The following is a 25,595-nucleotide window of genomic DNA, read 5'->3' as shown; positions in this document are numbered from 1 at the left end:
ACTAAGCAAAGCTCTGACAAGCTTTTCAAGATGCACCCTTAACTGAGTTTGAAATTCATTGTATTGAAATTGCATCCTTCCAGAAAATTCTTCACCACCAACTTCACAGAGCTAGGTCAAGGGATTGGTGTATAATTCCATGTCTGTAGTATCTCAGGGTCTTTATGTCAGTGTTATCTGACATAAAATACGGTTTTGCCTTCTCTAAATGAAATTGCAAGTCTGAAATTCAGACATATTTATGTTTCTTAGCGATACTTTAGCTTGAAATGTGTCAAAACTAAAATTCCTCATATAATTAGGTATCTTTGTTGCTGGTCCAATTAAAATAAAATTAAAGATAAAAGAAAGAACAGTATTCTACCTTATCAAAGCAGGATAAACACACAAAACTTTTACTTAGGAACCAGTGCAGAGCCATTTTCCAAGAAAATATCACAAGAAAGCAAAACGCTTTACCAAACAGAAACTGTTAAGTCTCCAACATCAAACCAAAGGACTTAAAAGATGTTTTTCTTACAGACAAAAAAACAAAACCCAAAATGACATCCTGAAGATAAGTGAGCTGAACAAACCTCAGACAGAATGCAATTCATCACCAAGCTCCAAACCCATTGCCTGTCAAAAATGGTAACAGCCATCATTGTTCTTGCCCATTTGATCCACGATATTTCACATTACTCTGGAGATTACTCTGCAGGCATAAATCACAAGGGACTTATTTTTCTTACTGGCCTGTTAGCAAGAGAACCGAGGCAAGACATCAAGCCTTGCTCTGCAATCCTTCACTCCAGTGCCAGCCTGTCCTGATGGCTGTGCTCTGCTCGTGGCTGTGACACCAGCAGGGGACCTTGCTCTTGCAACCAGCACCTTGTGCCCAAGCCTGGAAACCCCTGAGGTTTTGCCTGGATGCCACCAGAATGACCTGATGCAGAGCCAAGGCTTGGCTGTCCCACAGGCATTGGGAAGCTCCTGGTGCCTCTCTGGCCTCCAGTGCTGCTCTTAGAACGCTGGGACAGCACTGGGAAGTGATGAACTTCATCCCTGCTAGGCAGGAAGGGCTCTGGGACTGTGCAGATTCCTGCCAGCTGGGGGAAATCAGGTCTGCAAACCAGCTACTGAGCTGTTTTGTTACTGCTCCTGCACCACAAAATAGAATATTAACTGCTGCTACCTATTTTAATTGAATTGATTAATCAAATTGAGTACTCGCACTGGCCTTGCTATGCTTGCATTGCACGCCCAATAGGAATACACCTTGGCCAAAAAAATGATGATGGATGATTATCTTACCAAAAGAAAACTTAAAAATGGCTTGTGTGAAGCTCTAAAAAGTCTGCTCCTGCTGGAACAAATTTTCCTTACTTTTAAAAGTTGTAAAGGGTATCCTTTGATCACCACAAAGCCAAAAATACTGTCCCTAGCACCAGTCCCAGTGATTTCAGAGCTGCTGAAGGACTCTGTGTGTCTCAGGAGCAATCTTGTAGTTATGTAAATGTAAAGGAAAAAGGACAAAAATCAAAACAAATCCCACCCTCAGAAGAAAAAGCAGATCTCAAAAATAGGCTAGAGTGGTGTTTTTGTTGTCATCCCACAGACAAGATATGGAGCGTTTCTCACATATTGCTTTCTAAAAGATACTGAAGCCACACATTGAAACATGGGGCTTTAGTGACAAAATGAAATGTAAGCTGCCAGTGTCAGGCCCTTTATGTTATTAATAATGTGTTTTCTGGAGTAGGCATAGATTTTTAAACAATGCCATATGTTTTGTTATACATGGAACAGAAACTGACAACTTCTACAATGTATTTTTCCTTCTATTTTCAGTTTCATAACTATATGGATATATAGAGGCAGGTAGGTTTCATCTAGTGGAACCAGAGAGAACTTGAAATTCATAGACTTATGCAAGAGGCTTATGATTAGTTATTTTGAGATAACTAGGTATTTTTGTGTCCTGAAAGAAACTTTTTCTCAGACAGTATTTCAAGGCCAAGTATGCTCCACTTCCTGAAAATGAAGTTCCTTCAAGGTTTCTCAAGACAGTCAAGATTTGTTGATTGATTTCTAAAGCCTTCATTTCAATAATTGCATTCCCTGTACCCTGATTTCTGGGCTCAGTCCTGACATGTTCTCACATCACCACGTTAGTCACCCTTGCCTGTTTGACAGCTGTGCTTTGGCTCAGAAGTTGCTCGAGCACACAGCTCTTCCTACCACTTGTAGTCAGATAAAACAGAGTTTTATGTCATGGTTTAGTCACTGCATGGCTGTCCTGGACCCTGCCTGCACAGGACACAAGAAGAAAGGATGGAAAGGCGACCCTCTAATTCCCATGAGGAGTTCAAGAAGGGCATAAATGAACACAGCCCTGTCAGGGCCCCTTGGCTGGACAGACACAAGCATGATTCAGGAACAAATTAACTGACAGAGGTGGGCAAACACTTTTGAAAAGTCTAGTCAGTCATGGTTCTCATCTCTTCCTTTGAAAACAGGGCATGAAACCAAATGGCCATACAGCACAAATGAGGACAATTTTTTTTAGAATGGGCAGGAAGGACACTGGTTTGGCACCCTGCAAAGCTGGCTACACATTTACACTATTACACTGTGTAATAAATCCATTTTTAGCAACATATTTTAAAAATTAAAAGCCCCAAATTCACATATATTCCATGAAAGTAGGAGACCATGAAGCAACAGACAGACAGAAGTGATGGAGCCCATCTAGAAGCTCAGGGGCTATTAAAACAGAAGGATGGTATGAAGTGCAAGAAAATATCTCTTAGTGGGAAAAACCTATTTGCACCTTTTCTCAAAATATAATTGAGTAAGCTGCAGTTTTTCTGGTCTGTGCAATGGAATACAAAACATTATTAGACTATTCTTCATTGCCAACAAACTCTCAGTCCTACACTGTTTATATATGTACTGACTAAACATGCCAACTTTTCTTAACATTTCCAACAATTTGACATTCAGCTTTCTTTCTTCTTTTCTGCAAGAGCCAAAAACTTTTCATTGTTTGAGTGCCATCTTCAGAATTTAGAGCAAAAATAAAGAATCTTTCCATCAAGAAAAATCAAGAAATAAATAATGGTTTTCTATATTAGAAAATAATATTTTCCTAACAGCATTGAAGTGATAAGTAGAAGATCTTTACATCAGGTACCAAGTTTATATTGGCAAAATAGTTTATCAATAGAAAAACAGACCATTTAAAGTATAATAAAAATATCCCTCAAGATAAGCTTTTAAGAGACCAGAATGGCATTGGAATATCTTAACAAGATTCAAACAGTGATACTGATTTACTTGAAAAACACTTAAACATTCTGATCAAGGGTATTACTTGAAGAAGAAAAGTCTTAGGGGAGATGCACTGCAAAAGTAAATTAGAGAATAGCCCTTCTCTCTGGGTTAAGTAAGAAGAGAAGGAAGGCACAAGCCCTTGCAATCTTTGTCAGGGTCCAAGAGCAGAGCTCTTACAGCTGTTGTGTGTTTTAATTGGCTCTTCAAGAAAGCCCAGAAAGGCACTTGTCATTCATTCAAAGAGTGAAAACAAAGTCCTAATCTGCTGAAATCAGATTGGCAGGTATTTATAAAAATGAAGAATGCCTGATCCAGTCAGATATATTTTTCAGTTTTCCCATCATTTACACCATAGCTTTGCTTGGTTTAAGCTGGGGGTTTTTGCCTGTTATTCCTCATAATGTCCAAAGTATTTTACAGGAAAAGTAGGTTGAGCTGCATTTTGAATACAGGTGAGCAGAGACAGATAAATGCAATAATAAGTTTCTTGAGTTAAGCAGTGGGCAGAGGCACAAAATGTCCTCTCAGCTCCTCAGGTTTCAGCTCTGCTCTCCCCACGAGAGAACAATCATTGCAAAGTGAAAGACCAAGTAGGAAAGCTAAGGGCATTGCATGCTAGTGCTTCAAAAATTAGTGTATTCTGAACTTTATTGCAGCCTCTGGACATCTAAACCAAACGTTATTTGCATGTATTTACTTGTACAACTTCAGTGTGGGAGGAAAAAAAAAGTGAAATAGTTTGAACTCAGAATGAAGAAATTACAATGACTATCACAGAATCAGAGTCTGCCTTCAGTTACAGGGGTACAAAACTGAACTAGCCAGATCACTGGATAATGATAATTACTCTGTTAGTGTAGGAATGTTTTTGCAGTTATTCTATTATTGCAGGAATTCAGCAGAATCTGGATCAACATTTGTCTAATACAGGATACAGTGAAACCCTTTTGCAGATCCATAAATTAAAGGTTTTTCCTAAATAATTTATCTCATGTTTTCCAATATATTAGATGTAGCAAACTTGTCTACCACATAAGATATTTAGCAATGTAAAAGAATTATTCTGTCACAGCTCTTCAGCTTATTTTAAGAAGTAATATGCATTTGACAATAACTTACACAAAAGGAAAATCCATAGCAATATAAACAGACAGCAGTTTACTGCAAAGCACTGCAACAGCATAAAAGTAATTTGTCACTGTTGCAAAATGCACTGACATATTCTGTTTAAGTATTGGCTGATTAACTGAAGGATATAAGTTTCCACTGAATATTTGTAGCTCAGTTTTCCTACGAAAAATCCTAGGTGATAGCCACCTTGTTATCTTAATTCCAAAGTAAAAAGTACTGGAAAAAGTACTTGTGCTTTTCCCATCAGATTTTTATACCTTTTACATGTCTGTTAATAAAAAAAAAAAAAAGAAAACATCAAAAAGAGGAAAACACAGAAGGGAAGAAAGCTTCTGTAAAGAGAGCAGAAGACAGAAAACATTCCCAACACATTCTGCCCTCACTCCTCTTACCTTGCATTAGATGCAAGCAATTCCACCTTAATGGTCCTGCTATGTTCTTCCTCCTAACTTATCCTTAATGTTCAGCTTTCTTTCAGAGGTTTTTATAGTGTCTGGTGTAGGCTACAAACTCCAATCACTGCCTTTGCTTTCTCTTACATCATTTCTAAAGATTTTCCACTGATCCTTGCCCTAAACCTTTCTGTCCTGCACTCTCACACACATACTTGCCTCACATTTGTTATATTTATTGCTGTGATCAAAATGATTAGGTTATAATTAAAGGTCTAGGAGTTTGCTCTGGGTTTTTTCCCCCTTTTTTCATTTAATTTCAAGATTCAGACAGTCATGGGAGTAGAAAGATTTTCAGCAGCATCACCATTCCTCTAAACTCTCACTGTTGTAAACTGCAGTACTGAAACACAATGTCCTGAGTCATTACTGAGGGTTTGTTGTTTTTTAACTTTGTTTCTTGGGGATATCAGAAGGACTGTATTAGCTTCAGAAAGAAATTAGCATGTTTTTAGTAAACCAAACACCACTGTAAGTTAAGCATTAGAAAAAGATTGTGCTTTGTAAAGCAAGTGACATGAACTTAAGTCTTTCAGAGACTTAATTTCTGTTATTGAACTGTTAAGTTATTGAATTGTAAAGCATGGGTTGTGGAGATGCTTATCTTTCCTAGGCAGTATCAGAGGGCTTATTTCTTTCCCTGTTTGCCTCCCTAGACTAACTCTATCTTCCTTTTTTAAAAATCTCAGATTTTAATAGATTTGCAGAACATTTTAGACCTGTTTTGGGGTTTAAAATTCTAACCAGAGCAGGCTCCTTAAGACTTGATTCACAGTAATTTTATTCCCTAAATAGAAAGGCACAGGACATTGAAAGTTTTTACTCTGACTTGCCAAAAGCTGTTCCTACAAGCCATGGACAGTGAAAGGAAATTTCCAGTATGTGGGAAAAAATTGTCAGCCAGGAAGCAAACACTTTGACTTCATTTGTCTTGATCAAAGTGATTAGAGAAAAATAAGAGCTTGGTGATACTGAGGCAAAGCAAGGACTGCTGCCCCATATCTGGACATGTTCCAGGCCAGGCTGGATGGGGCTCTGACAGCCTGGTCCAGGGGAATGTGTCCCTGCCCAGGACAGGGGGTTGGCACTAGGTGATATGTAAGGTCCCTGCCAACCCAAGGTGTTCTGTGTTTCCACAGCATCTCCCAGCACAGGCCAGTGTGGGAATGCGGCCTAGAGCAGATCTGCAGAAATCCTGCAGAAACACAGAAATGGGCTGGCCACAGGAGCAGCCACAGCCAAGTCAGGCAGGTTGAGACTTCTGCACTGCAGGGTGTAACAGAGCAGTGGTGGCAGCTGCAGAGTCCAGATGGGCTCTGTGGGCACTGGAGGAGCAAGAGAAGCACAAGAGCAGAGCCAAACACCACCAGAGTGCTGAAACACAGCTGGAGATGCTGCTGCACAAAGAGAACTGGACTGAAGTCCATTGTACTGCATTTAGGTGGTGGATTGCTGCTGGAAGTCCAAGGACACAGCTGTACTTGACTGATGGGTCTAAAACAAGAAAGCAGGATCTCAGGGCGAAAAAAATAAAGATCATGACAATCTAACAATGAGGTATGATCAGTTTCTGGGCTACCTTAGTGACATAGGACCACAAGGTGCTGCTGACCAGCTACTGCAGTTCCAGGCTCTGGGTTTCCTTCCTCTGTTGGAAGGACACAAGGTGGCACTCACAGGCATTTACTCCTCTTGGGAGTTCTTATAGGTTCTATCTTAAGGTTTTCAAGCAGAATCTCTGCAGGACTCCATTCTGCCACCACGTTTGGTGTTGATGTGGCTGGTAGGAGACCTGGGCTGTGACACTGGGAACAAGCTGATGACAGAGAGCTGAGTGCTGGCAGTGAAGGCATTTTGGTGTTTCAGAGGAAAGTCTGGAGAACAGCTGAGACTCAGCCTTCTACAACTCAGCACCTCACAAGATTGAGGGAGGCAGGGAAGGACTGCAGAAAAACCAGCAGAAGTGCAGCCATAGTGTCACCTCCTTTGGCTCCGAGAGTTTGTCTAAGAACTGGCATCAAAATTTTCTTTTATTGTCTCCATGGATCAGTGATGCTATATCAAAGCTTCAGCCACTTTTGTTCTACCTATTGGACCTACTCAGAGGTTGAAGCTCTTCCTTTAAGAAAAGTTATTTTCTATTTCACAATTTATCACTGTATCCAAAATCTAAAATATTTCAGAAATGGTTCCTGATACACACAGCTATCATCAGCTCTGACTAGGAGGTGTGGAAGACTCAGATCTAGGTAATTTTTCATCTTCTTGGGCTGCTTCTGGCCTTAGCATAAGACATTCTACCAGCACATATGTGGGTTTTGTCTCTGGGGAAAAAGAAACCCCAACAAACCAACAAACAAAGCAAGCAAATAAGCCAACAAACAAAACAAAAGAAGAAATACCACAAATAAAAATGAATAGTGTGTTAGAGTGCTAACATTTAATTTCCTGCTCTAAATTGACTGTGATTTATTAACACTTTTTTGACACCTTCTAGTGAAGACTGCCAAGGAAGCTTCCCAGACAATGAAAAAGGTATGTGGTGGTTACTCTGCTGGCAGAGCATCTAAGGAACAGATATCCTCAGCAGCACTGTGGCTTAATTATACTTACAATGTAATTGAATTATAGCAACCAAGAGTTTGGAAGGAGTCCTTATTGTCTTACCAATGAATGAATGAACAAATATAATGTGATTTTTCTCAGCTATGAAGACAAGAAAAAGGAAAATTGGAGGAGGTGAGGACACAAGACATGAAACTCTTTTTGTTGCCATTCAAGAGAAAGACAAACTTACCTCCCTACTGCTCTCATGGTCCCACAAGAATTTCTGTAAATCTTTCAACACTGCTTTGCACATCAGTTGAGCTGGCTGTTTTCCTTAAGTAGACAAGTTGTGATTCAGAGAGCAGGAGTTAGCAGGGCTCACTTGTGTAAGTGTTGAGCAATCTTGCTCTTCAGCACCCTTGCCTGTGGAAACTGTATTTGGGGTTGTCAGACATTGTCTGTAGAAGCGTGGGAATGGCACATGTATGCAATGCTTGATATTTCTGTATTTTTAGTCCTTCCCTTCTGCCACTAAAACTTGCAGCAGTGTTGTAGCATCCCTGTGATCTATGCCACAGGAGTCCCCTCATTCTATCCCTGAGCTGTCCCATGGGAACTTCACCTTCCAGCCTCTTCTAAGTGTGAAACCCTTTCCAGCAACCACGGGTTCCCCACACAACACCACACCTCACAAATCAGTGTGAACAGTGAGGGTCCAGCAGGTGTTATGGCCAAAGCAAGAGACCTGAACTCAGGAAGTTTTGATTGATCTGGCATGGACCTGAGGAATTCTGATTACTTATGATTATACATATTTTACATATCTTCACTAAACACTGAGTGTGTCATCAGGAAGAGTCCAGTTCCCAGTTTAACATGGAAAAACATCACCACACTGAAGTTAGCAAAAGTGGACATTTTTCCAGATGTGCAAGGTTTGTCCCAAACGCTAAGAAATAATCCAAGTGCTTTTTGTATCTTTTCAAATTAAAAATATATTCTTTAAAATAAAGAGCTGATTTTCATGAACCAGGTGCTCAGCTGATGTTGATTCATATAGCTCTGAGATAAAAAACTAAGATATTCCAAATTACAGTGACTTCAATTTATTTTTACTTCTTGAGACAATAAACTCTTCAGATAAAATTGGCCCAATTCTGACACCAGTCTAAAAAAGGAATAGCATTCCACCAGATTAATCAAAACACAGCATTTTACAGCTACATTATTGGTACAGGGAGAACATCCAACATTACTTTTGTTGCATTTACATTCATATCTTGTCTGGAGAATGGGAAACATTTAAAAATAACCACCCCACATTTTTAGTCAATACAAAAGAGAGAATTTCAAAAACCAAGCTAGTTCCCACCTCTTTGCATGTTGATACAGAGAGCCAGAGAGCAGATGACTCACTGTAAGACAGACTATGGAAAAGAGACCCTGCACTAACAATGTGCATTAAAGTTTTCCAACAGAAGGTACATTCCACCTTGGAAGGAAAACCTATGTTAAGACAGCTATTTTTAAACCTGCAAACTATCAAAGTAGGCTTTGCTGTGTCACTTCCATTTAAGATGAATCCTTGCAGCTAGATAGAGTTGGAGAAACAAAACCCACAAACTGATGGTAGAAAATAGCACTGAAGACTGTAACATTCCTTAGGAATGTTAGGCTTCCTATGAGCAGTTTCTATATATGTACTTTTTAAAAGTCCTTTGTGCTGGAATTATGTGCTTGCAATAGGTGCTGGGTCACGACATCTATGAGTCCATGAAAAGCTCTCAAAAAACAAAGCAAAAGTCCCAAAAAGGACAGCTTCTTGAAAGGCAAGGCATGCTCTGGTGCAGAAGGCTGTGTGTGGAAATAAAAGATGTTTTATCTCCGGTGCCCATGCCATTGGCTCCCAGCCCAAGATGGACATGAGGAGTGAAGATGGCCAAGAAAAGCAACAGGACCTTCTGTGCTGCGGACACAGTGGTCCATGAGCTAATGGACAAGGGGTAACAAACACACACATCTCAATGTACCAAGCAAACAGTAATAGCTCTGGGCCAGCATCAGCCTGGTGCTGACTCAACTGGCATCACAGAAATGAAAATGAGTAAACTGTTTCCATCCCCTCTAACTATGCTCCTTGGAGTCAATGCTGAATATAAACACAACAAATTGGGAACCATCCCCATCTTTCTGTGCTGGGAGGGAAGAATGTTGTTTTCATACTGCCTGCCTTGTCAAAGACATGTGTGCTGGTGGCCCCTGCCACTGAAACAAGCTCTTTGTGGCCTGTGAACCCTGGTGCCACAGTGCACAAACACAGGACAGCAAAGTGGCTGCAGAGCACAGGCACAAATGAGGCCATGCAGCACAGCCCTGAATGTGCAGCAGCAGCTCAAGTTTAGAAATGCTCAAAGAAGAAAAAATGTGTCTGCCCCTGAAGCTGTCCTCACCTCAAACTTTATTTCAAACAACTTTTCATCATTTTCTTGCAGACCTGAGAAGTACAGAGGAGTTGTGTTTATTGGTACTAGGATGAGAGGTGCAAAAGAAGTAAAGAAAGAAGCTAACCAGCAAAATGGTGACAAAAGACTGGGAAAAAGAGGAAGGATAGATATTCTTCAGGCAGATGCAGAGGTGTGGAAGCTGGGCAGAGCCATGTGGACCACTCCCAGTATCACAGGATGCTGCAGGATATCTCACCACCCATTTCCTACCTGACATGCAGGTAAAGGAAGTCATGTGAAAGGTGAGGCTGGGAAGCTGTTTATCCATGGAAACAGTTCCTGCACCAAGTGGTATTAATAAGGAAGGTTCTGTCCGAGAACAGAATCCAAACAGAGCATGCTGTTAGTGTCAACCCAGGAGTTCAGAGTGTGCTGGCTGATTTGATTTTTTTTTCCTGCTTTGCTCTAGAATAAATGTGCTTATGGATTGGTTCTTTTAAGGGAAGCAGCAAACAAGGGATGCTGTTAGTGTCAACCCAGGAGTTCAGAGTGTGCTGGCTGATTTGATTTTTTTTTTCATGCTTTGCTCTAGAATAAATGTGCTTGTGGATTGGTTCTTTCAAGGGAAAGAACAAACAAGGGGAATAGCAAACCTTCATTACAGAAATGAAGGTCTCTGGTATTTCTCAGAATTAACCACCTCCCAACAATTTGTAAACTCATCCTAACACTTGGGCCAAATTCTGGTACATGACTTGCCCACTTCAGCTCCTCTATCCTTTCAGCTGGACAGAGACCTGACTGAGCTCGACTCTGCACCTCTCTGCAGGCAAGCTGCAGCTCCCCGAACAGCTGCAGCTCGCAGCTGGATTATTCCGGGATATTTCGGGAGCCATCCCGCTAGAGCAGAGCGATCATCAGGCGATCACCGCCCTCTAGAGGAGCCCACGCCGGGCGTGGGGCTGAGCCGGCTTTGCTGCCATCCAGCCATCCTCCCCACAGCCCCAGCTGCAAGAAGCAGGAGGACGGTGTTGGCTGGATTGAATGGATCCAGGTAGGCTCATGGCTACAAAGGACTGAGCCCCCATTCCCAGCTCCTCCGTTATTCCTTCCCTCTCCACATCCGAGATCGCCCAGCTGGCAGCACTTTCCCTCTGTGCATTTTGCAGAGAGGAGTGAAACACACAGAGAACTGCAAGACACAGCTACAGTAAAAAGCAATAAAAGTAACTGCCAGACTAAACTCTTGCCACAGCTTATTTTTTTCACAAGCAATGTGCATAAACTGAAGCAGTGGCACAGCTGCAAGAACTGACTGTGCCCACATGAGCTGGATGTGCTGTATGAGAAAAGCAGCAAGCCCTTCTGTACAACTGCACACTCACGTTACTTTCCCTTGTCTGGAATAGCTTGGGAGCTTTAAAGAGAAGAATACAAATAGTGATGTTTGTAAGTAAGTAACCTATCACATAATCAAGAGATGAATCTACTGTTCCTGGTGTGCAAAGGTCCTTCCTCTTTGATTAGGTGAATATTTAAGAAGAAACTGCTCTGTACAGAGACTTAACATAAGATCCTGGAGGCAGGAATAGCACATGGCCAGGTTTCCCCAGACACATCCTTTCTCTTTTTTCCCAGCTGAAAATTCTGTCTAGTTGGAATTCAGCAATCTTTTACATTTTCTTCTGACAGGCTGGCTGGATGTGCTGGTTTGCCTGCAGATGGAGGGATTCTGCAGGTAACCATGCACAGACCACCTGTGCATGTGCAGCCCAGGATCCAGTAAACATTACATTTCAAACCTTACCCTGGGATTCAGGAGAGCTGTGTTCTGTTACAGAATCACAGCATGGTGGAGCTTGCCAGGGATCTCTGGATACTGATTAGCCCAACACCCCTCCTCAAAGAAGGGTCAAAAAAAGCAACTTTTTGCCAGTGCTCTCCATGACCTCTCTGGGCAGCCTGCTCATTCTTCAGCTACAGTAAAAGAAAGAGAAGAATACAAATAGTGATGTTTGTTTATGATGTTTGTAGATAAGTAACCTCCATGACCTCTCTGGGCAGCCTGTTCATTCTTCAGCTACAGTAAAACAAAAGTCTGATGTTTAAATGTAATTTCTTGTACTCAGTTTGTGCCCTTTGCTTCTTTTAGTGCACACCACTGAAAAGACTCTGGCTCTGTCTTTTCCTCCACCATGGGGTGTTTATATGCATTGAGAAGATCACCTCAGCTCTCTCACCCTTTGCTCACATATGACAAATGCTCCAAGGTGTGGCCTCCCAGTATGCCCACACCTCTCTTGCACTGGGAGCCCAGCTCGCAGGTGTGCACACACTCAGCCAGCCCAGGTGCTGCTGCCCTTCTTTGCTGCAAGGTCACTGCTGCCTCAGTCAGTGCACCCACCAGGACCCCCAGGTCTTCTCTAAAGCTGTTTTCCAGATATTCAGTCATCAGCCTGTGTAGGTGCATGGGGTTACTCACAGCTTCACTTCTGCCTTGACTAGCTGGCCTTGGACTCAGCTCCCTGGGCCTTGCTCTCCACGGTGTTGATAACACTGATCTCTTTTGTAAAGCAATTTCAAACTTTGTTTATGTGATGTAGGTGTTATTTCATTTGTCAATCATAGGTAAATATCTCATCATCCTCCTTTAATGTCTGGCTCCTCATATTGGCAACATTCACTCCCATGGGGGCTTTTATAGCATGTTCACTGCCCTGTACTCCCTGTAGGATTAAAACTGGGGCTTCTCCCTCACTTTTTATCTAGAATACAACAGCCAGAGAGGGGAGAAAACTGGTAAGATGAAAGGGCATTGTTCATGTCATAATGTTCTGAACAGGACTTTACAACCTTTGGCTACAGGATATTATACAGTGCTCAGTTTACTGTCCCAGTCTCTAGACTTGTGGTGCAGTACATGTGTGTGCATGAGCACCTCAAGAAAACATAAACTAAATACAATCTGAGGCACCTGAGCAGCAGGACAGTGAACATTATCCAGTTCTTCTGCATGGAACTGACAATTCATGCTTGATTAAAACTGAGAAATTTCAGAAATCTCAAGATCCTAACCCTGCCTGCTTATCCATCTGAGGCACCTGAGCAGCAGGACAGTGAACATTATCCAGTTCTTCTGCATGGAACTGAACAATTCATGCTTGATTAAAACTGAGACTGACAGCTTCAGAAATCTCAAGGTCCTAACCCTGCCTGCTGTGTTTCCTTGTCCACCTCTGCACTGCGCCAGCCACACAGTCAGACCTTTCCTCTCTGCAGGCCAAGGGTTGTCTTCCATAAGGATCTCTGGGCTCCTTCATGGGTTTTTCTATCTCGTTCAAAGTTATAGTGCCCAAGCCCTTTGAAAATAATCAATGATTCATATATTTTCATACCACCTTCAGGAGCAGAGAAGCACAACGATCCCCTGCCAAATTTCAAAGCCCAGCTCTAGCAGTGCAAGTTTGTCACAGCTCCTCAGCATAACTCTTGCCCTGCTCACACACAGCAGGAAGCAGGCTTGTGCCACGCAGCAGAAAGTCCCTGGAGCTCCAGGCATTGCTGCTGGCACATTAGCCAGCTGCAAAAATCACCAGAGATTCATGTGAGCCGTGTAATCCTCTGGGCTTCAGTTACTCACACCAAGCTGGGCGCTGTCCCAAAGCCACACGCTGCCCTCCCTGCAACGTGGCTGCTCTCTGTTTGGTGCCTCTCCCTACCTGTCTCTTGTTTTCCCACATCTTTTGCAAGGACCTTAGAACAAGGGACAAAGCCACCTCCCTTGCACTTGCTTGCCTCATTAATTAATCCCAGGTGTGAATCCATGGAATTGTGTGTGGAAGGAGGTTTGCCCTCTACCTCCACAAAGGCAGGCACACTGCATTTGTGCTTACTTTACAATTACACTTGGAGCCACTGAGCAGGGATATAATACACTGCCTTATGTAATCATATATTTATTTTGGTTACGTGCGGCTTCGAGACAAATCTGAAATGGTGCTGGACTGTGCTGCTGCCCTCAAAAGAAGTTTGTCAGCAGAGTAACAATAATATTCTGCTCCTGAAAATGATGTGCTGGGCTTTATGGTCAGCTTTTAAGACTGAATGCTTTTTTTCCACTTTGATATTTGAGCCCTGCCCCCAAAGCAATTCCTTTGAGTATATACATAGCTCTCCAAGCAATGGTCACGGGAGGACAGAGACAAAGCATAAAAAAAAAAAGATGCTGACAGCATCTGAAAATGATTGGCAATCTCAGCCACAGGAGCTCAGTCTCATTAACACAGTAATTTATATACTGGGGACAGTTTTCCTGATGTTCTTCTAGAAATCTCTTTTGGAATTATTAGGTATCCAAAATACATTCAGAACTAACTAACCAGAGGAGTGGAGATGGAACAAATAACATTGACTAAAGCACATTGCCCCCAAACACACAACTGCAGTGACCAGTCAGAGAGGATTTGGAGTTGGGTTCTGAACTAAATCATGTAACACAACCTGGGATGTTGCATCATGAGAGGATCCTTTTGGGATCTGAAGCATCTACACCCACCACAGCCCAGCCTTGCCACAGCAAAGCCTGGCTGTCTTTGAGAAAAAAATGGCATTGGGAGAGTATGGAAGCTTTGAACTTCAGATGTGCTTAAGTAAACGTAGAAGAAATAGCTGATCTTTTTTGCAAAATCTGCGATGAAATAACAGATAATAAAATCATCATCTCTGCTCATCCCGTGGGGCAGAAACCCTGCCCTGGGTGGTGCCATGTGTGGGTGCACACAGACACTCCTGGGCACACAGCAGTGCCACTGGTGCCAGTCCTGCTCAAACCAAATGCTCAGAGAGCTCCAATGCTCTCAGCAGCAGGGAGTGCCTGAATCATGGAGGGATGAGTTTAGTTCTCAGTAGACCAAATAAACAGGGAGAAAAACCAGCCAGCCACCAGCCATCCCTGGTTCTTCCCAGCCTAGACAAGGGACTGGCTTCTATTCAGGGATGGTGAATAACTGCAATAACTGCTCTCAAGTCAGCACCCTGACACAGAGAACGCTGCCATTACACAGTCAGCAGTGGCACTGTGACTGACACCTGTACAAACAGGGCAAAACCTGGCTGCAGAGGCTGAATGGACAAAAAGTCAGACCCCTTTTCTTCAAGGCATTTATCACACGCAGTCACTGTCTGAAGGTCCTCAATCCTGCCCTTCTTCCTTCTCTTTTTTCCACCTGGTCCTGTAAGCTCCTGGGAGCAAAGGGGACTCCCCCTGTCCCCTCCATCTCCTGCCACACGAATAACTGAGTGTGAGCAGCATCACCCTGAGGAGCAGCCAGGACCAATGAGCTGAAGCCTCTCCCTCCTGCTGCTCCTGCCCAGGCTCTGAAGCCCCTGGGCAGCCAGGCACATCACCCAGAGCCTCTCCAGCTTGTGTTCTGGGGCCGTGGGAAGCAGTGTCAGGAAGGGCTGTCTGAGCTCACTGTTAGGGAGGAGAAACCTCAGCCCAGGGCTGACAGTGACTGATGACTGTAGGTGCTGTGAGAATTCACTGCTGCTCACCTTACCAAAATGTCAGCGGGTGACAGTGATGATACTAAAGCACCACAGGAGTGCAAAGATCTGTGTAAACTGAGAGGATAATCACCATGCAGGCAAAGCAGAAGCTGTTTGACAGTGTTGAAATTAAGTTCTTTGGTAGCCCTCTGGTTTGTCACGTGACTTCACACACTAAAACCACCCATATTGTGTTTTTATGTCCCTGACAATTGCTTTTCCTGCAGCAGACAATGATTTGTAAAATTACTTTTCTTATTCCCAAACCACTCAAAATTTTGCAAATTGTTTTCCATGAACTTAAAGTGGTTTGGAAATAACCTTGGCTCAGGGAATGACTCTGTTATGGGGCTTTTGCTGCCACGACAGCCAGCTGGGAGAAGACAGTTATTTCTAAATTACTCTATTTTTTACATTAATATCTCTTTTAGAGCAAAACAGCAGCAGAAACAGTATTATTTCCATTGTGTGCTCTGAAATAGGACTGGTTCCTAGGAGCCACAACTTATTGTCATCCCATCACAGGCATCCCTGGCCATTCCATATGGCAGTACATCCACTGTCTCCCCAGTCCCAAGCCCTGAGATCACTGTGGGGCTACAGAGGCAGCTCCTTTTCACCTCTGTACTGGAAACTGCCATCAGAAACACAGATCCCACTTTACAACAGACAGCCTTGTGTGGACAAAATCCTGCAGCCCCATAGCATAGAATGGGTTGGGTTGAACTGAGCCTTAAAGGTGATCTAATTCCAACCTTCCTGACAAGGGCAGAGCAAAGGGAAAACCCATCTCTGCATGGGCTCAAACCTCAGCTTTCCAGCTGTGAGCTGAACATGCTGATGGATTGCACCACAGAGAATCCCTAGTTCCAGCTATCTTCATAACAGAAAATAACTTTCCTACCTAAAATAAAACTACTTGCTGAAAAACATTGCTTTCAGGTAGCAGAAACATCACATAGACCAACGTGGCCTTTATCATGACATTAACAGTGGTTCAAAACTGCAAGGCCAAGAGTTCCCCTATCCCAGAGACAAACCAGCAGCTTCCCCATCTGCAAACTGAGCAGCTCAGACTGACAGGATAGCACCTTACAGGATCAGATCCCACATTTTCAAAGCTCCCGTTCCAGTAGCAAGGACACAAATGTGGTGTCTCCTGAGCACACTGAGGACTGAAGCACTGATATGCCTCAATCATTTCACTGGGCTCTTCACATTTCAAGATCAAATATGCAATCTTAAAGATTCCCAGAGAAATTAAAGGAGTGATTCAATGGATCACTTAAAATTTTAAAATATTTATCATTTAAAGAGAAATCCAACATCTTATTGAGGTGGGAGCAGAAAGAGGGGAAGGGGAAAAGGAAACAAATGAGGAGAGGCACAAAACTGTATTCCAAGTACACACAGTGGAAAATGCAGGTCAGTGCCAGCAGCCTAATAATCCAAATTCTCTTTCTATGCACTGACCTCTTCTGAGTCAAGGAAAGAATTTAAAGGCACATAAATGATAACTGTACATATTCTGGAAGCAAACCTGAAAGTGCTGCCAGGAAAAATCATCCTTTTCCACGCAGAGCCATTAACACATCCCTTCCACCAGGGCAGCAAAGGTCACACCCACTCTGGAGGCAGGGGAGAGAGGGAATGTTCCTTACCTGCCACTCACAGCCAGTCCTCAGCACAGCAACAGGATGAGCATCAAATCTGAGTGCAGAGATGGATTTCAGGGCTGGCAGGACCGATGTACACACTGGCACCCAGGCAGCACTGCAGCTTTCTGGAGAACCCAGGAGTGGAACCAGCACTGCACCTCCAGGAGTTCCCAGCAGACACCCTGTGGGTCACTTGCCCCTTCCCCTCCCTCAGTGAACCACAAGAACTGCTTTGGGTACTGCCCTCCAAAGAGCTGGCAACTGAGAAAATTGTCCTAAATGCTTTTTTTTAAAAAATAAATGACAAGTTTCATCCCTTTTACATGCTCCAGATGACTGTAATAGCAACAGTAATTCACCAAAATACCAGCAGCTAGATCCACCAATAGCACAATTCTGTACAGGGCTTTATTTTCCCTTGTTCTTCATGCAGCTAAATGCCCACACACATCTCTGCATTAGATTTCTCCTTTCATGCTGTTCAATGCCTCCCCTTGGCCCCAGTGAAATGGAAGTACCACTCATTTTGCACACCCACTTCATACCAGCTTTGTTTAGATGCTTTTTCTGGCCAGCTTACACAATGATTGGGTCAAGTTTGCACAAAGAAGATTGCAATATCTGCCCCCAGCATTTCCTATGGAGGATATTCTTCCCTACCCCACTTTGCCTCTGGCCCATCTGCCACAGTTGGTGCAGGGTTGAGGTAGTGTCAGTACTACAAGTAATGAACTAAATGTTCTTTAGAGGGGATCAAAATCCTGAGAAATTCACGAAAATCAATGGAGATATTCCAGATGAGGGAGGTATATGGCTCAAAAAAAAAAAAAAAAATGAAGCAGAAAACACCCACAAATGCAGGAGATGATGTCCAGGCAGTTAAGCTATCCTGGCTCAGTCTGCCAGGAGCACAGCCCTTAATACCCATGAAAAAACCTTCTGCACTGCAGCTTCACCCTGGCACTTCTCTCCCAGTCTCTGGCCCCAACCTGCTCACTTTGCTGGCTCCTGATGACTTGCACTGGGGAAAGCTTAACCACTGAAATTACCTTAAAAACACATTTGGGGGTGCTCAGGAGTGGTACCCTGAGTGCCCCTGGGGGTGACTGCAGAGCAAACCCTGCCAGGGAAGGCTTGGGGCAGGAACACTGAGGAGATCCTGCTGGACAGGGTGAGGGACACACAAGGACACAAGCACAGGGTGAAGAATAAACTAGCAAAATAAGTGTGAGGTTTCTTGTATCTCTCAGTGTTATTTTGGTGTTGTAGCTCCTCTGTCCTCAGTAGCATTTACTTTGGTGGAACTGCAATGAAAATGTGGCTCAGGAGGATTGGAAGCCTCTGAGACCAGCTGAAAACAGAGAAAACACCACTTACTCCACCAGCTTTCCATGGGGCACATACCCTGAAAGGGAAAACAATTCACTGTATAGAGCTGCAGAGATTTTCACAGTGACTTTAAACCAACTAGACTTGCCAACAGCTGAGATTTTGGGCAACAAACTGGTCTGGAGCTGAGCCAGCCTCTGCCAGGCTGGGATCCTGCCCTGTGAGATCCTGAGCACGGAGCTAGACCCTCGTGGGCCGAGTGTGACAGGGAGGATGCCCAGGGGACAGAGGCTGAAATCAAGCCAATAGCTCCAAACAGAAAACAGGCTTGGCTGCAGCTGCAAAAGTAAGGATACACAAAGGAGGGCAAGGCACCTGGACTGGAGAGGTGAGCTGGGTGCTCACATCTCCTCTGGGAGCAAACACCTGCATTTAATGTACACACTTTGCTCACATTGGAGAACATTAATCCAGCACAACGAAAGCAAGGGAAGTCAGCAGCTGTGTGCTGATGAAAGCAGAGCCTTTGGCTACTTCAGGGAGTTCACTAGGTGTGTATGAATAAACATGGAAGACTTCACTGCAGCAGTTTAACAAAGTGCTAGAATCCCTCCTGAAATCTTTATGAGGTGAAAATGAGTAAGAAACCTCTGCAAAACCAACTGACATTTTTCAATTTATGAGGCTTCCCATGTCACAATACCTATTATTTTACACAAATATTTTAGTTTAAAAACTGCCTCTCTGAGCCATGTTGTGATGAGAAGCCTGCTGAGATCCTGGGCTGACATCCCAGGAACCTCAGCAGAGTGCCTGGTATTCACAGCTGAATTTTCTAATAAGGTGGTGCACATTTCCAAAATATCACTGCACAAGTGTCCATTGGTGGAGTTATTTTAAGGCAGTGGTTCAGGAAGGCACTTCTTGTGCCTGTTCCAGACATGCCTGCCTTGAACTTGCTTAAGACCCCGCTGTGAAGAGAGACTTTAATGGCAAAGACAGCTCCAGGATCACTTACTGGAAGAGATTTTTATCATTTGATTTTCTTTTCTTGTACTGGTGTTTTAGAAAAAAACCAAAAACTTCTGAAATTCAAGGAGTTAGCCCTGGATCAAAACAGACTGAAACCTGAACTGAGCCATATAAAGCAGCTTCTGCCTTAGAGCAGTGGTATTTTCCACAGATAATCTGCACTAGAATAGATGGAAACAACCATTTTCTGTCTCCCTTTCCAACACCACATCATCAGGGACAGCTCTGAGGCAGCTCTGTTAGGAGTGCAGCCAGGCAGGTTGTGGGGTATCACAGTCAGGGTTTGCAGTGCCAGGCAGGGATCTGAAAGCCATGTCCAAAGAATCTCTTCTGATCTTCACTTTAAGGCTCTCAAAGGCACATACCTCCATCCCACCATCCCTCACATCCTCTCTCTGGGAATCTGACTCATTGCCTTGGTTTTGTCTTTATCTCTGCTCCATGAACACTTTTAAAGTTAGACTAAATGCTCATGAAGTTGCTGCTGTGGGGGATTGATTTCCTTTTCCCTTCTAGAGCTGCAAGGTCCTTCAGCCACTGCTGGTAAGTCTTTCAAAAGACACTCATGAAGATCAAAATATTTACATTCTCTAAGTGCAAGGTAGAAAATCCAGGGAGTCTTAAGGTAGCTGCTGTTGTTGCTTAAGACACATTGGAAATAATTTTATTTCTATTTTTCTCCATTAGTCAGTATTTCATCATTCCTTCCTCACTGCTCAGCTTCTGTAAGAACATTTTGTGATGGACATTGTCATAGACTGAGGGGACTGCAAACAAGTCAGACCAGCTCAGCCTCCTTTAATTATTATTTTCCAGCACAGAAAAGGCCAATCATTTTCACTTGTGAAACCAAGTGTTTTAAAATTTGCTCTGGTGCCTTTGTTGTCTGTATAAGTGTGAACTTTAACTACCCTCTTCTATGGAAAACAAACAAAAATCAGAAACAGTGAAATTGTAGCTTTTTACATGTTCTTCTACTCATGGAGATGACTACAGGAGATGCACGTTTGAGAATGAGGAGCAGTGTCCCACCTACACTCAAATTCTGCACATGCAGAGTCGCACTTGGTATGGAAAGGACACGGCAGCAGAGGAGCAGAACTCCTTCAGGATCTCCCTCACCCTCCCTGCCCCTGCCTTGCCCAGACACATTTCCTAGAGGATTTAAATTCTACCTTTTTTATACATAAAATGAGCTTTCTGCCTCCCCTCATCTCTGTTTCTACTGCATTTCAGTGAAATTTTACTTTGTCATATTCCCACAAGAAACTTAACAGAGGAGTCTGGAGAGTGGACAGCAGAAATGATACACTGGAAGGCAAAATACAAGCAACAGGGACAATGTAAAGGGAGACACTAGAACTATTTTAATTCCTTTTCTACTGACTAATGAAATCTCCTGCTTCTGCTCTTTCTTTTCTTTTCTGCTGGGGAAAGACTATCATGTGAAGAAGGAGCAAAGCCTCCTGGCACACCTCAAAATTCCCTCTTACTGGCACTGAAAAGTCCCTGAGGAAGCTGCTAAGAGGTGGCAGCTGCCCTGCTCAGAACTTCTGAGCATCCCATCTCCAACAGAGATATTCACTTCCTTTGGAGCTGGAGAGGTTAAAGTGGCTCAGCAGAGGAGCCACTGCTCTGGAACAGATTTCAGAGAGGATTGGAGAGCAGGGGGCTTGGGAGTCCCAGTGTCACTGCAAGGGCTCAGGGTGCTTCACCTCCTGCAGGGTGGTGGGTTTGTTACCTTGCAATTCCTTCTCCCCCAGTCAGGTATTCCTACACCTGCCTGACAATCCCACATGAGGAAGCCACAGAAGCCACTCGGACGCTTTCATGAAGAACTGTCTGGAAAAGGGAATTTTTGATCTGTGGGAAGTTCCAACATTCTGAAATTTGCTTTTCTTCCACTTATAAATGGGCGGCCAAAATTCCATGGTCTGTGTGGAATGGATCTCCTGGAGAGGAACAGAGGGAAGGAATGGAGAAGATTAAGAAAGTTCCTTTTGTAGGAAAAAAAAAATTAAAATCCTGTTGATACTGTTTTGGTGAACTTTGCCACTTTTTAACTTCCATGGGGATCAAACCAGACCCCTGAAAAAACTCTCAGAGTTTGCAGCTCACAGGGAATCTGGCAGAGACGCATGAAAAACAAACAAATAACTAATGATCAGTCAGAAGTCCCTTGATAAAGAAGTTATTTTCAAATTGATTTTACATTTCAAACAATTCACATAAATTCAGTATTTTCAGACAGCTATACAACTCCTCAAAGAGTCCAGCAAAGGCTTTAGGTATGGTTTTCAATTTCAAAATATGTGTCCCTGCTGAAAATATTTACTCAAGCATGTACAGCTGAAGGTTCATTTAACTTATTCCTGGACTGGTTCCTATTCATTCTTAACCCACAAACATTATTTTTACATTTGATACAACATCCTACTGATTTCTAAGCAAGTTTCACTCTCAATTTCAGTCAGCTCTGGTCTGCTATTTAATTTTTAACCAAAATCTATTGGCCTTTGGTGTGTCAAGTCAGCCCTTTAAAGTCACATAAATAAAAGGTACTTATCTTTCATTGAAGCAGGAAATCTGCAGTTTTCCTTAATCATCGCTATCAAGCATCTGCAGTATTCCCTTTTACATGACTCATGAAATTTTGGGATGCTCATGGGCATAGCAATATGCATATTCCTGACACTCCTGACTCCCACCTCCCTCTTTTTTATCATCTGAAGTGGCTAAAGCTGCTCAAAAACCCCCTCTTTTGGTATTTTTAACTTGAGAAAAAACAAGCTTTGTGCAATGGTCTAGAAAAGACAGAAAACAGTTAGAAGAGAGTTTGCTACCAATTGTTAGGTATTCCAAAGTATTAAGGAATGATTATAGAAAACTTTAGGTGAAGGTGACAAGATGGTTTGTCTGGCCCAGAAAATGGACAGATGACATTGGGTGTCAATAAATGTGAAGTGATGGACACAGGAAGAAACAATCCTGAATCCTTCTACTTTGTCTGCATAGCAAAGGGCTTTGCTGGCTGTTCCTGATCCAAAATGAGCACCAAGAGGGGGTTTGGCAGGGCTGGTTCTCAAAATGATCGGTTCCAATGTAACAGCTTGGGATCTTGAATTGAAAATGACAGGAAATATACTTAAAAACCAGAAAGGACCTCTTTTTAACCAGAGTGTATTTTAACAGTGGAACTCCTCACCAAATTACGTTCTAGGTGCCAAAAGTTTACACAGATTCAAAAACAAAGTCACCAAAGGAAAATCCCTCAAGGATTATTAAGCACAAAATATTGTGTCTGGTTCTAAAATCCCCCAGCCACAAATGGTTGGAGGCTGGGAGAATGCTTGAAGGAAGTGACAAATATGCTTGCAGGATTGGCACTGTCAGAGTGAGTATCCTGAGCGAGACAGACGCCTGGGCTGACCTGGTATGACTGTTCTTGCACTTTTGTATCACATTTTCCTGTTGCCTTGTTCTCAGAAAAACCTAAAACCCAAGTCACTTTAAAAATGATAATTTACATTCACACACGCCCCATATTTTGTTTGATAGACAGAGTTGGCATGGAAAATTTCAACAGAAAGACTTAAAGTTTAGTAAATTCAATAAGTAACCAAAGGAAGGGAAATGCTAAATGTTTACTATACTAAAGTTAAATAACAGAGAGTTATCTGCCCTACCTTTAATTTAAAAAAATATTTAGAGTTCAAGTGGGTAGCACATATCAACAATTTAGGGTAATACAAAATACAGCAGTTATATAACTGCTCATGAAGTGAGCTAAAGAAATTCAGAGAAAATCTTAAAATTTAAAGAAACTCAAATATACAGACACATGAAAATAAATACATATTATGCATCCAGACATAGTGTGGTGACATTTGCAATGTTTCCCACAGCCTAAAAGACTCTAGTGGTTTTAGAGATATTCTTTGCAGTAAAAATTCCGAGTCCTACTAAACCTAATACTTGTTCCTCCATTTGGTTGGAATTTCTTGTGCACACATATATATGCAATGTCTTTGTTTGAGAGGCCAATGCTAATTAAATGTAACTGCTTCCCCTGTGGACTTAAATCATGGCTGGATGCTAAATTAATGTACTTCTATATATAGTCTGTTTATAAGTAATTCTTCTTCAGCAGTTGCACCTTTTCCACCTAGTTTAGAATAGAAGCTGCCCTTGTTCTCTAGCACAACCTCTACCACGAAAGCACCAGAAGAAAATCATTACATTTAGCAGGCACCTCCCTTGTTTAATGGTGTATAAATGTCTTGGTGCCAGTCCTGTGGTTGGCATACAGGGAAAAGTTAAATGAATTAAACATCTGCAGCCCAACTAGTGAAACAAACACCAGTGAAATGCTACAGGACATGTGATAACCACAGAGAAGCACAGCAGAAATGGAAACACTAATGATGGAAGGGCACTGTTTAGGATAATTTGTAGTCATAGAATATGCTTTAAAAGTAAGTGCAGGGAAAATGATGCTGGAAATATTTTCTAATGGGGAGACCTAACAGGGTGTGGAATAATCACCCAAGGGAGAGGAAGGAAGTCCTTTTTACTGAGTCATTTCTTTCTGGACTGGGCAAAGCAGGGAAAAAATGTGCTGGCAGACAGAAAGAGTACCAGCTCTGCTGTTCAGAAGCCTAAGACATTTCTGTTCTCAACAGCAGCAGTTTTATTCAGAGCAAAACCAAGCTCATGAAACCTTTTCTATTGTGCATGAAGGGATGAGTGACTTCTGTAATCTCTCCCTTCTCTTCCTCAGATTTAATTCATTTACATACATTTGTGGCTCCTTCTTAAACTTCATTTCCAGAAGAGAGGATTCCAGGGCTGCAGTCCATCTGATGATGTGTGGCAAGAACAGAGGCAGCTTTATCAGGAACTTGTCCTGATCAGGCTCTGGCCAAGCATGACTAGTTTAATGTGACAGATTATAGAACGAAAGGAGAGTGAGAAGGGAGGAATAATAAGTGCCAGGGAAAGATTAGATTCTCCACATTTCTGCATTTATTGACCTTTTCTCCTTCGATATACCATTAGTTACCCAGATTTACAGCTCGAGATGGCAGGCAAGCTGTCAGGTGCACTGCTTAGGTCATTGATGATGTTATGAACTCTACTGGAAACTGATTTCATTAAGCAAAGCTATGTGGCTTGGCATTTGATATAGCAAATATCTAACTGACATTTTAAATTGTTCTTCATACCATTCCTTTGTAATTAGTGAGGTCATTTTAATAACTTTTTAGGGAGTTAAAAATTTTTAAAAATTGCATGTTGGGCACCAACAGCTGGTGTACAGCATCCATCCCTGATGAACAGTCAGTGTATGTGTGTGCAGTCTGGCATCACTGCACATAAATCTGCAGACCAATCTGCAGAGAAACAATATTTTATACAATATAGTTTCTTGAAGGCTCACTTCTTTAGTTTTCTTTCAGCACCCTCTACATCAAGTATTCTGTCATAAATTGGACTTGAGTTGCAATTTACTCATTAATAAAATACCACCTCTGGGACTTCATCCAGAGAAAAAGTAAAGAATCTAACTGCTGCTGGCCAGCAGGACACCAGTCTGAAATGATGAAATAGTCTACAACAGTGCAAGCAGGATTTTCTAACCTTTAGACCCACATTTCTCAATAAAAAAATCTATACTTTTTTTAAAGCACATGCAGGTCTCTATCTTTTTTCTAAGCCCAGGCTGTTCCTGTGTGTTCACTTTGCTCATTGCTGTCATGGTTTAACCCAGCCAGGAATGAAGCACCACAGTCACTCACTCCCTGACCCCAGCAGGGGAAAAAGAACTTCCAAGGGTAAAAGTAAAAAAATTGGTGAGCTAATATCCAATTTCATAATTAAAATAGGATAACAATAATAAATTTTAATGAAAAGGAAATTAACAAAATGAGAGAAATAATGCTCAGAAAGGACAAGTGATACAAATGAAAACAATTGCTTACCATCAACTGAGAGATCCCCAGCCACTCCCTGAGCAGCCTTGCCTGACTCTGACCTTCTCTCTAGCTTCCTGCTGAGCATAATGTCAGATGCTCTGGAATATCCCTTGGGTCAGCTGGGGTCACCTCTCCCAGCTGTGTCCCCTTCCAGCTTTCCATGCA

The 25,595-nt window shown here is 42.5% G+C and overlaps 1 protein-coding gene across 6 annotated transcripts in view; it reads right to left on the bottom strand.

Moving 5' to 3' along the window:
- Positions 1 to 25,595, bottom strand: part of OSTN (osteocrin) — an 80,510-nt gene that overhangs the window by 9,365 nt on the left and 45,550 nt on the right. The window contains exon 2 of one of the 6 annotated variants that reach the window (XM_039713956.1): positions 7,696 to 7,877. The exons of 3 other annotated variants lie outside the window; for them this stretch is intronic. In XM_039713956.1, the coding sequence (XP_039569890.1) occupies positions 7,696 to 7,758 (63 nt within the window). In that variant the 5' untranslated portion in view covers positions 7,759 to 7,877. Of the gene's footprint in view, positions 1 to 4,838; positions 4,903 to 7,695; positions 7,878 to 17,097; positions 17,318 to 25,595 lie in introns of those variants that run through there. 2 more of the 6 variants (XM_039713961.1, XM_039713960.1) reach the window with 2 other exon arrangements.

This window comes from Passer montanus, unplaced genomic scaffold, assembly GCF_014805655.1.
Source record: "Passer montanus isolate IOZ18808 unplaced genomic scaffold, ASM1480565v1 scaffold29, whole genome shotgun sequence".
Lineage (NCBI taxonomy): Eukaryota > Metazoa > Chordata > Aves > Passeriformes > Passeridae > Passer > Passer montanus.
Note: the sequence above shows the minus strand (reverse complement) of the source record. Positions and strands in the feature narration are given on the sequence as shown.